The 14,594-nt window shown below is 43.6% G+C and overlaps 1 protein-coding gene across 1 annotated transcript; it reads right to left on the bottom strand.

Annotated features, from left to right (window-relative positions):
* Positions 1-333: 333 nt before the first annotated feature.
* On the bottom strand, positions 334-7,493 carry LOC105711522 (zinc finger X-linked protein ZXDB). The gene has a single exon (XM_064364305.1). It carries the CDS (start codon positions 7,491-7,493, stop codon positions 5,055-5,057), a length of 2,439 nt encoding a protein of 812 aa, XP_064220375.1. The 3' UTR covers positions 334-5,054.
* Positions 7,494-14,594: the final 7,101 nt, after the last annotated feature.

Raw genomic sequence — 14,594 nt, 5'->3', positions numbered from 1 at the left:
TTACATTAGGGTGAAAAGAGAAAAGAGGATGTGATTTCTGTGACTGAGTTCCCACACACCATCAATTGCCATATCATGTTAGCTAACGAAAGAGAGGATTATGAGTAAGGAGCCCCAAGGACCGCATCAAAGTTGGCTTTTGGGCAGTCCTAGTCCTGTTTCTTCCAGTTTGGGAGAAATACAGTTAAAACTGAATCTAACAAAGTTTATCATCAGAAACTACTGAAATTAATGACTAAGCAGCATCTTCCAAATTAAAGAGATCTGGTTTGTTATATTAATAAGCACCAAATAAAAATACCTGTTGAATATCTGTAGTAGAAGAGAGTAGTAAGAAATAAATGGAAGCAGGAGATGACATAGCTCATTTTGATGCAGAGTAGTCTCGGCTTGTATTGTACAAGGTTGAAGAGTCCTGCAAATTCTCAAAGGGAAATAACATTATAAACATCAAATGTTAGTCTAAGAACATATGATGGAGACAAACAAGATAAATTGATCTCAGTGTCTAATAGTGTGGAAAATCTAGAATATGCACAGTTTATTCAGAGATAGCCATAGTTTATCACTTCCTGATGAATTAAACATGTCCTAATCATCTTTCCATAAATATTCCCGAAAATATTTCATTACATAACTTTGTTAATATTAATCAAATGTAATTTTTATAGTATCCAAGAAATCCTTAGGGACATTTTTAATCTTCCTTTCTCTTTCTGATAGGTGCCTATATATTCAATAAGTCACGAAATTATATTCATTTCCTCAATTCAGACACAGCTCCTATATGTCTCTCTTCTCGTCACCACTTCAGTCCAAGCCTTCATCACAACAAACCAGAATTATTACAATAGACTCCTAAGTGACTGCACTATTTCCCCCATCGAATCCACATTATACATGTCCACTATATTAATATTTTTATATAATCACATTTGACTTCCCTTCTCAAGTATCTTCACTGGCTTTCAATCATAACCAGAATAAAGTCCTATCTACTCTGACTGATTTGCATCGCCCTCCAGAATTTGGCTCCATACTGGCAGTCTAACCCTAACACCCAGCACTTGTCAAATATAAGCCCTGCATTTGGGTTAAGCTGTTTTTCAGTGTTGTGTGGCCAATTCCATTTTGAGTTATTTCCTTGCACTTTTCTCCCAGGCTGGAATTCACCAACACTCTTCTTTACATAACTAAATGTAACCACCCATTACACTCCAGCTCCCACCCCTCCTTTTTCTCCAAGTCATTCATTTGGTTTCTGAAAACATGTTTGTTGATTTTGTTTAGTTGTAAAATAGTTAATATGTGAATTTCTATGCCTCTCCAAAATTAAGATATGGCTCTTATTTTACTCTTCTTATCTGTATCTCTAGTATTGCACCTTGCATTCTGCAAGTAGTCAGTAAATTAACTTGAAATATACAAAGAGGACCATAGTTTAAAAATGGTTACCAAAGGCCCTGTCTATTTAGATTTGATAAACACATAAAATTCATTTTTAATGACTGTTTTGCTTTTTATGGGTTGTTTTGTGCTTAGACAATCTGTTTTCTAAACCCTTGGTCCTTAGCCATTTTGGCACCAGGGACCAGTTTAGTGGAAGAAAATTTTCCCATGGACAGGGGGATGGTTTTGGAATGATTCAATCACATTACATTTATTGTGCACTTTATATTATTATCACATATTCACCATAATGTAGAAACAGTGGGATCCCTAAGCTTGTTTTCCTGCAACTAGATGGTTTCACTTTGGTGTATGGGATACAGTGATAGATCATCAGATACTGGATTCTCATAAGGAGTGTGCAATCTAGCTCCCTCCCATGTGCAGTTCACAATAGGGTTTGTGCTCCTAGAGAATCTAATGTAAATGCTGATCTGACAAGAGGTGGAATTGAGTTTTGCTTTCTTGCCTGCCACTCACCAAATGCTGTGCTGACCAGTTTCTAATAGGCCATGGACTAGTACCTGTCTGTGGCCTGGAGTTGGGGACCCCTGCTTTAAACCACAGCACACAATTTGCTTTTTAAAAAATTGCTAAGCAAATCTATTATATATATAAATTTCAGCTTGGCCTTACATTTCAATTATTACATATTATGAGTGAGTTGCATTTAGTTTGAGTTTTATCATCATGAAGTTATCAAGTGGATCTGTTTGATACCAATAATTACCAAGGGATTATGAATATTCCCATTAGGGAGTTAATCATTGCTTTATGTGGAATGAAGGAACAGTCATAAATAACCTGTTATACTAATGCCTTCTCTATTTTCCTAAATAAGAATATGAAACATTTAATCCACATAGAAAGAGGATCTTCATATTCCAAGAAGTTTCACTTTTACTATTCAAGGCTTTCAATTATGTAACACTATAATGAGATAACTGGTAAAAATGTCAAGATTAACATGTTTAAACTCATGATAAATATGCTCAACAGGATCCCCCAGAATCAAACCTTCCTGCAAGGCATTGTTTATTGTGTTTTCAATTGGCAAAATGTTAATAAATCAAGGACTGAAGATGAACAAAAGGCAAATGAGATAAAATTAAATCATGTCCTATTGTTTAAACAAAAAGGCAAGCTTATGCCAACACTAACAGAAACACTAATATGTTTTTGTAGTCAGACTTCTGTCTGTAATTACATGCCATGTCAACCATCATACTGGAACAACAATATTGAAAGAAAAATCTTTTGGAAAAACTGTGAGCCCACGGACAATCGCAAGATATTTATCTTCAAGAAAAAAAAAATTTATCCTTTCAAAATTCTATAGAAAATAACAAAAGCATAGCTTATGATAGTTTTAATGGGAAGAAATAGATCTGAGGGACTAAGGAAACGTGACAGAGTTTTAAAATATCTATATGGTTATATATCTTAATGGATGCCTATGAACCTTGCGTTCACCTCAGGTCTCTGCATTTTCTATAGGAAAAAAATAATAATCTACTCAGGAGGACTTAGCTAGTGACAACACATTTCTAAAATGGGCATAAAATCTTTTTAAAATACTAAGGGCAAACTGTTAAATGGTTAAACACAAAATTCTATTTCTTTGAATTACAAATTTATGTATATCTTTTGCTTTTTCATTTAGTAAGAACAACTAACTTAAAAATTATAAAGACAGTAAAGATGCGTATCAAGGTGGCAAACATTAAAGTGCACTGTGAAAGTGGCATAATAATTGTTATCCCCAACTATCCACATGTAAACAGTATTGAAAGCAACTAATAGTGCTTGCTACCAGGACAACATTGTAAAAAAGAAAAAGTAGAAGTACTTCTCACTAATGCCTTATATAAAATATCTCCATTATTATCTGATTCATGTATAAACACATGGCCATCTAAATCCAGAAAATAACTTCTGAGTGTACAGACAAATTTGCAGTAATACTGTGACTGAAGAATGGGCCATAAGAAGAATGGCTGAGAGAGAGATGGTGACTATGTAAGAGATCTGTCTAATTTAAATGTAAATAAAAGAGATGCATGGCAAGAACTGGTGTACACCTACAAGCAAATAGGGTGCAGTATGAGGGATGTAAGAGAAATCAATAAAGGTGGAAGAGAGCAAATGGTTATAAACAAAAGAGTCATGAAACTCAAGAGTCGAACAGGAGAGCTGGAAATATTTCCTCTTTGTTTTGAGCTACACACACACACACACACACACACACACTTAACAGTTACTAAGTGAAATACATTTGTAATCTGAGCTGGGTAAATTTTAATGTGAATTTTAGTTCTGACTTTGCCACAATTACCTCAGAGGATTGTGAGGATCAAATATAATAGTTGTGAAAGTGCTACATAAACTGTAAAAGGCTATACTCATTTAAGATAGATGGTATCCACTCAAAATACAAACAAAATTATTTCATTTCGGCACTAAGAGTGAGCCAGCAATGAGCTCTCTAGGGCACAGAAGGGAGAAAAATCTCCCTCTGATCTATGTTCAGATTGTCTTGGAAGAACGGGCTGTATACTCATTGCATCAGCTGGCGTTGAATGCAAAGCAAATACGCTAACAAACTGGTCTAATGGACCTGTTGTCAATGACACAAAAGAACTGTGTGGAGAAAAATCCTTCCTAATCTGTGGAAGAAATAAATTCCTTTTCCTCTTTCTTAACCTTTGCAAATGTTTATTGCCTACCCAACCCTGATATTAATTTGTGCTAATTTCTCCACTTTGAGGAGGGAAAACAAGGGGTAGGAAAGGAAATGAAGATTCACCAAAACATGCTGAAACATATGTAACATTATCCTTTCAATACAACCTACTGGGGTAGAAAAATAAGTCTAGGATGTAACACATATATTCACACTGCTATGACCATTTTACAGCTAGCAAACTGAGGCTTAGTGAGACTAATAACTTATTTAAGGCCAACTTATTCAAAATCACAAAGCAAACATTTCACTCTGGGTCTGAGTAGTAACAAAAGCCCTTGTATTTTCCACAAGAAAAACAAACCCTCTCATCATTTAAAAAAAAAAAAGTTGGAATGATAAACAGCTAAGAAGAACCAAAAACTATTTTTAGCTCTTTTTTTTAACTCTACCATTAGATTTTCAATATTTTTGTACTGTGTAAAATTTCCATTAAATTTTTAATGTAAAACACCAGTTCCTCAATCTCTCATTATTTAATGCTAGAGGGCTCAAACCGCTTTTCCTTACAAGTACAAACAATAACTAATAATTGCAAAATGCCCAAAATTTTTCAAGAAAAAGCACAAAATCACAAAAAAACAAAACTGAAAAGACCTTACGAGCAATCTGTTCAAACCACCTCAATTTATAAATAAGGAAATTAAGGCTCAGATAGGTTAAGTGACTTGCTCAGGGTCACACAACTTGTCAGTTCCAGACTCAAGGTCAGAATTTAGATCTCCAAACTTGTAGTCCAGGGCTGTGCTCTTTTTGCAAACCACAAATAAATGACTGCACTGAAACATTTAGTCCAGAATATCCTCAAAATTGACGACTGTAATAAAAGTAAGCCACATGGCGAGGAATGAATAGAGTCGGTTCATACCAAAAATGAGCAGCTGCCAGTCACAGTGACAAGATCTGTTTCTTTCTGAGAACCATGGTTTCCTGCTGCATTGGGGAATCCGAACTGGGTCTCTCCCTCCCGTCCAAAGAAGTCAGAGTCAGGATGTACGTTCCACTCCGCTTTGGTTGGTGTCAGTAGTTCTGAGACACTGTTTTCACAAAGGGTGCTCGAAGGAGTCAGAGCATCTGTGTCCACTGTTAGCTTACTGCTGGGTGTCAAAGCCTGGGGCTCTGGACTGGAGTTTTTCACGGCCAAAGAGCCCAGAGATCCCAACGGCCCCACAGTTACACTTGAGACCTCATCCATATCTAAGGGGCTCTGCTGAAAACCAGTGGCGGCCGTTCCAAAAAAGAGAGAGGTATCCAGACTTTGAGGAGGGTCGCTGGTGGCCATCAAGGCCGGAGGGTCCACAGCCTGCCCTACGGAATTATTATTATTAGCAGGGAGGTTCCCTGCCAGAGTCGAGCTCACAGAAGCCACGTCAATAGTCAAGATTCCCGAGTTCACCAATGCCGTGTCCAGCACTGCAGCAGAAGTACCGTCAGGTACATCAGAGAAGAGAGACACTATCTCTGCCTCACTGAGATCATTCTGTCCCTGGCTGGTAAGTTCACTGCTGGGTGTAAGAGAATTTGCCGCTTCTAGCTGAGCTAAGAGATCCTGGCCAACCTTGTGCCTTTTGGCCATGTGCGTCTTCATGCTGTGCTTGGATGTGAAGAGTTTATTACAAGTGGAGATCGGGCAACGGCTTTTCCAAGTGTCCACATCCTGCAGGTGTTTCTTGGAGTGAATGTAGAGGCTACTGCGAGCGGAGAACCTGGCACAGCAGCCTTCCACAGGGCACACGAAAGGCTTCGTGCCCAGGTGGGTTATGCTGTGGCCTTTCAGATGCTCGGCCCTCGTGAAAGATTTCCCACAGCCTTCCACAGGGCAGGTGAACCTCCGGTCATCGTCGTGCTTCCTTTTGTGCCTTAAGAGTTTGGACATGCTGGTGAAGTTCCAGCCACAGCCATCAAAGTCACAAAGGAAAGGTCTCTCGCCGGTGTGACTCCGCAGGTGAATTTTCAGCCTACAGGCCTTGTCATATTGTTTGCTGCAGCCAGGAAAAGAGCAGGAGAAGAGTTCCTGTTCCCTGAAATGGGCGCGGTTATGGGAAAACAGAGCACTCACTGTGATGAACGTCTTCTTGCAGCCGGAAAACGCGCACTGGTAAGGCCTCTCGGGCTCGAAGTGGCTGCGCTGGTGGGCGCTGAGTTTGGCCTGCGTGGGGAAACTCTCCTCGCACACCTCGCATTTGAACGAGTTCTCCTGCTCGTGGCCCTTCATGTGCGCCTTGAGGTTGTACACGGTGGTGAAGCTCTTGCCGCAGCCCTCCGCCGGGCAGCCGAAGGGCCGCAGTTTGTCGTGCGACTGCAGGTGCCTCTTGAGCTTGTAAGACGTGGTGAAGGTCCAGCCGCAGCCACCCAGGGGGCATTTGAAGGGCCTCTGGCCCTGGCTGCTGCTGTGCGTCAGCAGGTGCACCTTCAGCTGGTGCTTCTTGGCGAAGGTTTGCCCGCACTGCGCCTCGGGGCACAGGTACAGCACCACGCCTGGGGCCGAGCCCAGCGGTCCGCGGGGGCCCAGGGCAGCGGCCGGGCCCTCCGCCTCCTCCTCGGGCGCCGGAGCAGGCGCGGGTTCGGCCGACTCGGCTAGCAGGAGGTCGGGCGGCAGCTCTGGGCAGTCACCCGACTGCGCGGCCTGCGGGAACCCGGCTTGCGGGGCGACCAGACACCCGGGCTGCTGGGCAGGCGCGGCCCCCGGGTCCCAAGCGTGTGGTGGGGGCGTGGCCAGGGTGAGGACGCCGTTCTCAAAGCGCAACAGCAGGTCCTGGTTGTGGATAGTGACTGTGCCCGCGAAGGCCGCGGCGGGGCCGGGGGCGGAGATCGGGGCCGGAGTGGAAACCGCGGACAGGCAGCGAGGGCCCAGCGCAGGGCGGCCCGCGGGGTTCGCGCCGCTCTCGCCCCCCTGGAGCCCCGGGCCCGCCTCGGCCTCCTCCCTCAACACAGGCCCTGCGGCCTGACCCGAGCCCGCGGTCTCCACGTCGCCACCCACCGGGTCAAGCAGCACCAGGAAGAAGTCGTCGCCGTCGCCGCCGCCGCCGCCGCCGCCGCCGCCGCCGCCGCCGCCGCCAGGTTGATCGGGCCTCGGCGCCAACAGGCTCGGGCCAGGGCCCCGTGAAGCCGTGCGGGCCTCCTCGCGCCGCCGCCCGGGCCCGCCATCTTGGGGGCCCCGGAGCAGCAGGAGGCGGCGCGTGGGGACCTGGCCAGCCGGCGGGTCAGGGCCTCGGTGGACCCGGCCGCCGCCCGCGGGGATACTGCCGCCGCCGCCGCCCTGTAGGGTCCCGCGAGCCGGGAGCAGCTTCGGGATTTCCATCTCTGCGTCCGTGAGGATGGGCTGGAACCAGAGCCGCGGCGGAGGCGCGACCCCGCCCCCTGCCGCGGGCCCGAACGCGTTCCTGAAAGGGAAAAAAAAATGTGCAATGCGCAGAAACTGGCCCTATCAGATATTAAAACGTATTTAACGCCACGGTGATTTAAATATTCTGGTACTGGGTCTCTGGAACAGAATAGAAAGCCCAGAGGTAGAGCCTGGTGTGCGTAAATACGTTCTACCATTAATATAAGTAAGCAACTAAGGAGGTCTTCTGAGGTAATGGGGAAATGACGACAGCTTGTTCATTAATGCTGTGGAACACCTAAGTAGCTATCCGCTAAAAGCAATTTTAATCCGTGACTCATTGTATATACCCAAATAAACACACCCCAGCCCCTCCCAGTGTTAGACGTGTTGCTTCGTACTTTTTGTATGTTAAAATTTGTTTACTGGCTGCCTGGCTGGCTGGCTGGCTGGACTGATGGATGAAAGACAGTTCCTGAGAGAATAAACTATCTCTGTGTCAGCGTTAGACCACCATAGTGTTGGCATTTCTGCTGAAAATGTCCTTCCCCTTCCCACCTCCCCGCGGGACAACTTCCATGCTCACGACTGTCTTGAGCAAAGTCCTCGGTAAAATTTGCCACGTAGTTCAATTTTTGTCTTGCTGATACAGAGATTAGAACGAGTGAGCGATGCGGCCAAAACACATTGGCACTGTTCAGTCTAGAAATGCAAAGCCCGGAGGATGAAACAATTTATATCGAAATCTGGAAAAAAACCCAACCCACTCCGGGCTTCTCCCTATGCAGTGCACAACCTAAACCAACTCTTTGCCCTTCCACCATCGGTTGTACCATGATAAATTTCACGTCCACGCTCAAAGCACAATGGGGGCATTCTTCAGTTGACTCTGCATTCTCCAGCACATGGAGACCTCTGGGCAGGAGTTCCAGTTAAATGCGTTAAGGTTAAACCCTCAGTCACTGCAATGGACTCTGCCAAGTAAAAGGCACAGACGATCATGTCCAATCGCCCTGGTGTACCTGCTCGCATTTAAGTGTGGTGGCCCAGTCTTGCTGGGCCTGTGGTGCCTAATGATCTTATTAATGATGACGACAATCCTCCAATCTGTATGTCAGGAATGAGTTGGGAATTGACACAAATATAGGGTGAAATGTCTGAGATGAGAAGACTTAGAGAGATGACTAGATTGGTGGTGGTGATGGGGCGGGGGCGAGTAACCCCTTGTTTAAATGCTCCCAGCTCTCTCGCCCTCTTTTAATGACAGTGGACACTTGGTCTCTTGACTGGAAGATCAAGTTTTTCATCCATAGCTATTCAAACCTCTTCACAATTTCTACTCCACATATTTTTCTTTCTGGTACTTTTCCTGGAGGAAGCGTTTGTCAAAGCTGAGCTGTAGAAGAGTGCATAAAATGTATCTGTATGGTTTGGATTATTTTACAAATTGTTCTCTGTAGTGGTTGGGCCAGTTGTCAATCCCACCAGCAGCACAGAGAGTCCCTACTGCTCCACATCTTCACCTACACCAAGTATTGCCAGAATTTAAATTTTGCCAGTCTACTCGTGGGCAATACCCAAATTACTATTAAGCTTTAGCACATCTTCGTGTTTATGAGCCTTTTGGAGTTTCTGTTCCGAGGAAGGCCTATTCAAATTTACCTCTTTTAACTCATGTTTCTATTCTATTTTTTCACCTGGTACTTTCTGACTTAATGAGTCTGTTAAATATTCTAAATACTAGACCACACCTGTGGCCAAAATACTCCCCGGCTCTGTTGGTGTTTCCCCTTGCATTGCGCTGTGTTTGGTGAGCAGAAGATCTTAACTATGATATAGTCAAATTCATCATTTTTTCCTGATGGTTAGTGCTTTTTTAAGAAATCTGTTTTAATAAATATTTTCTTTTTTAAGAAACCCTGGGCCATGAAAGCAATCTCTATATTTTCTTCTAAAATATGTATGCTATTGCCCTTCACAGTCAGGTCTTAATCCAACAACAATCGATGTCTGTTTGTGTATTGTGTTGAGTAGAGTTTATTTATTTATTTATGTGAATATCCAGTTTTGTCAGGAACCACTTATTGAAAAGTCTGCCTTTTGCCAAGTGATTTACAGTGCCATAAATGAAATATCTACACACATATGGGCCAGTTTCTATACTCTCTATTAAGCGCTCGGCCCCATTTGTCTGTTTGAAATACCACACTGTCTTAATTACTAAAGACCGATAGTCAAGTTTGATATTTGGATAAGGCAAGTCAATTCTACCTTGTTCTTCAAAATTGTCTTGGCTAACTTTGGCCCATTTCAATTCCATTTAAATTATAAACTCATCATGAAAACTTCAACCAACAGCTAGTTTGAAGTTCTAATTCAGATTGCGCTGAAAATGTAGATTTGACCTCTCAATATTGAATGTTTGATTCATGGTTATGGTCTGTCTCTCCTTTTAATAAGATCTCCTTTAATGTGCCCAAGTAACATTTTATATTTTTCCCAAAAGGTAAATTTTTTTATCCTAGGCACGTCATAGTTTGCAAATCCTATGTTTGAAATTTTCATTGTCTAAATTTTTAGCTGGCAAATAGGATGCAATTGGTTTTTGTTCATTAACATTTTATCCTACGAGTGTATAAACTCTTCTATTGATTCTAATAATTGGTCTGTAATACTTTGTAGAATTTTATGTACACTGTCATATCATCTGCAAATAGTGCCAGTCTTTCTTCTTCCTTTCCAAATATCTTATTCCTTTTTCTTCCACCACAGCTCTGTTTGGAACCCCACCCCCACCCCCAGCATACTATTGAATAGGAGTGGTGGTAGTGGACATCCTTACTTGATGCAGCCCTTAAAGAGAAAGCTTTCAGTGATTCTCTGTTAAGAATAATGCTTGCTGTAGATATTGCGTTCTGTAGCAGTATGGATCCAGTCAGGAGACAGAAAGCACACAGTGATCTAGAAGGGGAAAGTTTAATATAAAGAATCATTAAACTATGAAAAAAGGTCTTATATAAGATATAAGACAACTCTACCTGGGGTTTTCTGGGGCTGGGGGCGAGTACCCAAGGAAAGACAAATTTAGAATGAAAACTTCTCCCAAAGGCTGGATTTTACACCACATTGGAGAAGAACCCACTGGATGGCAGAGAAGTTCCACTGGTTTGCCAGTACCTGAGCTGATCTGCAAAGTCAAAACTGGTCTACAGTCGGAGCGGAAGCAAGAAGGCACCCTTTGGAGCACGGTAGTGTGGACAAGCCATAGCTCGTGTCTAGTATACGGCTGTGAAGTAGGGGTTGGGGGTCCTGGCTCAGTTGGCGGCCTGGAGTAAACAATGACCCATGCACAGGATCAGGGTGGGGGCTCAGTGTTGAGAGGGTTGCAGTATTGAAAGGATTACAGGAACCTGGTCGTGTGTGTGTGTGTGTGTGTCTGTGTGTGTATGTGTGTGGCTATGGAGCAAGTGAGCAGAGGGAAGCAGTGGACAAATGACTTGGAGTACAGGATGTCCCTATCAAGAGGGCCACAAGAAGCTGATCATCAGGCCACACCAGGACTGAAGGTTTGCTGAGGGACAGTTGTTCTGGGCCCAGGCCTGGGACAAAGCATCCTCAATGTCCTCACCTCTGCACCTCTGAGAGTCAGAAATCATAGAAGTACCACTTCCATTTTCAATGGAAGTGCCCTCTATTACGTAAGTGTAACATCCTGCTCTTTGCTGTTACTTTAAAGGAGAGATACTTTAAAAATCTCTCTGTTATCAGAGAATATATATTGAAGGGTGAATTTGGAGGTGAGAGGCAACAAATTGACAACTGGCTTCATGTCCTTTATCAGGTTAGAGAAGTACCTGCTCTCTGTAGTCGGTAGGAAAAGTAGGCACCCTACCTGCCAGGGTTACAGCTGTTGGCTGCACAAGGGAGATGAGCTACCACCCTGTTGTTGCTCTGGTAAGCCTAGACTTCACCACTGGGTAATATATCCATGTAACAAAACTGCACTTATACCCTCTAAAGGTATACAGATAATACTAATGATTAAAGAAATAGGTCTGGCTATTTCAGGGGGTTTAGTTGACTATTTAGGTTTCTTGGTAGGCCCAGTGCTCCCTGGCCTGGACTGAGTTTGCTGCAAAACCCAGCCTCTGACACAAAGGAGCGTCACTGGCTTAGGGCATAGAGCCTGTGAGCCCTGTAGTCTAGCCCTACCCAGGACTTGCCTGCGCCACTCACAAGGAGAGCTTTGTTGTGTTGTCAGATTGCTTCTTCCACCACAAATGCGACTAGCAAATGTTCTCTTCAGGAATAGACTAATTTCATTTATACCTTAAATGCTGATCTGTTCTCCTGCACTGGAGCTAAACAGATAGAGAAAAGGTGCTTGGATTTCATTTAAAGTCCTGCCTTACAGAGCCCTATCCATGGAGAAGCAGGGCAGTAGATTCTCGAGTTAGTCTCACAAAATGTATACATCTTACTATATTGGCATTTTGAGTGTTTTAATCGTGCTTTTCTCAATTTGGTTTGGGGTCTAAAATAGGCAAAAATTCATGGGAGAAAATAGCGATGTTTTTGCCCTTCTTATGTGGCAAATAATCCATTATTTAGTGATTGAATTGGCAACTTGTATTGAGAAAGAGAGACATTTTAGTAACCAAAAAAAAAAAAAAAAAAAACAAAAAAACGAAGAAGAGGAAACCAACGAACCAAAATAACAACAACAGAAAAAAAAACAAACAAAAATTCCCTTTTCTTTTGGTGTGTCTATAATCAAGAGATATAATGAGATACCACTAAATCATGAGGAAAAAAATACTAAAATAGTGCTCACCCTTGAATACTCTCTTCCTGGGGCTGTACAAAGCACATTCACCTCCTGTGTTCAGAAGGCACAGATGACAAATTAACCCACAACCTTCTACTCACATGCAGGACTGGGCTGGCTTCCCGCGTATTGCTGCACGACCTTGAACACAAGGACATGTATATGAACTGGGAGTTTATCTTTTAAATGCTGGTCCTGCCTGCTGCCAGGTCCAACTCTCTTAACTGTCACTCTGGCAATGCTGCAATGCAAATGTAAAATCTGAAATTCGTTCACTACCAGGAGAATCCACTACTTAAGGCTGACCCCTGGGTAGCTGTCACCATTAAGCTTCCAATCAGTCACTCTCACTTGCTAGAAATGGCTCAGAACTAGGTTCTGTGGAAAAACAGACCTCCAATCTGCAGTTTCTAAAGGAGGGATGCACAGCTGTGGTGTCTTTCCTTGCAGGAAACGGAAAGGGGAATTGGGAGCCTCCCATGTTGAACTGGCTGGGAGGGACCAACCAGGGGTCGCATCCTCCCACTGACAACCTTAGTGACCCCTGCCTAGTAACCTCTGACCCCACACACAAGAGCAAAAGGGGGAAAGAGGAAGTGCTAGCAGTGCGAGGATGCAGTTCTTGTTCGCCCTGTTCCTCACTCCAACCTTCCTTTCTGTGGCCGAGGATGTGGAGCTAGAGCCAAGGTTTGGTAATTTCTGAAAATTTAAGTAGTTGTTTTTCTCTCTGGTCCAGGTGGAGGATGAGGGTAGGGGTTAGGGGTAATTCCACGTTTCTGCCAAGGGCAATTCAGTGATTCTGTTGGAATTTTGGGAGCATGACAATTACTGCAACACGGAAACCAGCCCAAACACAGAACCCTGTGACCCCTCCTGAGAATGTAATAAAATTTCCTAGCATGACGGGTCTCTGTTACATTAAGCTCCAGTTTTCCCTCTAAGTTTGTATGGGTGCAGAATTTTTCTTTCTCCCTCTATTTCATCTTAGTGAAAACACTCTGAACCACATTCAGGGATCATTCGGCCACTCCAAGACTGCCTAGGTTCTGATTCCCTTTCATCTGCAAACTTGTCATCTTTTGAATGGCTTAGAAGAATTTCTAAAAAGGGAATCATTTGTGCAATGCTCTCGCTATGGAGGATGTTCTGATCAGCCTCTTTGTGGGGCCAGAAGACGGACCAGGGACTGATGATCTGAGCCTTCTCCAGGAAAATTCCACACTGTCTGCCAGTAGAGTACATCACTGGTAAGAACTGTCTCCGTTATTTGCACAGTGGGGGACTTTACAAGACCTGACCACCTGCCTTCCATGTCTGTGGAACAATCAGCCATCTTTGTGTCCTGACCATCAGCTTCTGTTATCTTTCATCCATGTGACCTGGTGAAGATAGAATATCCACATGTATCTTTACCTTCTGACCATTTCACTGTCATCCTCACCTCTGCACTGCTGACTCCAGGAGTGTGGTCCCTAGGACCTCAAACAGCAATCAGACAGCCCCCCTTGGGCCTGGGCTTTGACTCTGGGTTCTCCATCAGGTGAACTGTGGACTCAGGCTCAGCTCAGCGATCAGGGCCTGGTGCAAAATGAGGTTCAACAGCCAGATGATCACCTTGATCAGAAGAAAAGCCTTTCCCTGCCGCTGGTTCAGCAGCAGAGTTAATGGTTTTCACATCATTTATCCCACATGTACAGATGCAACACCTCTGCTTCAAAGCCCAGTGGACTCAGATGGTTGGCTTTTCTTCCTGAGCTTCTCCCAAACTCTCAAGGCCCAGGAAGAGGAGAGGTCTTTAAGTCCTGACCACTGGCTACATTTTGCCTCACTCTGCCCTGCACATGACTTACCTTTCAATTAAAAAAAAAAAAGCACTTCCCCAAACGTCTGACAAGCTATGAGATGTTTGAGTGGGATCTTGTAGGATGAGGAGGCATTAGGAATGAGAGTTTACAAACTGTCCACAGGAATTGATCGGAATATTTTGATAATAGAATAGTCTAAACCCAGTTAGAGTTGACTGAGTACTTGACTCATCACGTGGTATTTAAAGTGCTCATTACTTTTTCATTTTCTCACAGTGGAAAACTAATCCAGAGTGTTCCTTACATATCAGACTTCCCACCCATAACTCTGCCCACAAGTGGTTCATGTCTGAGTCAAACATGCTTCTATACCATTAAAGTAGAAAGCAGGACCTTGCTTGAGATGCTCTTTACTAATAGTGAAAAAAAAATCCCATACATTTA

The sequence above is a fragment of the Aotus nancymaae genome, unplaced genomic scaffold (assembly GCF_030222135.1).
Source record: "Aotus nancymaae isolate 86718 unplaced genomic scaffold, 86718_ANA_hifiasm-v0.15.2.pri h1tg000058l, whole genome shotgun sequence".
NCBI lineage: Eukaryota > Metazoa > Chordata > Mammalia > Primates > Aotidae > Aotus > Aotus nancymaae.
Note: the sequence above shows the minus strand (reverse complement) of the source record. Positions and strands in the feature narration are given on the sequence as shown.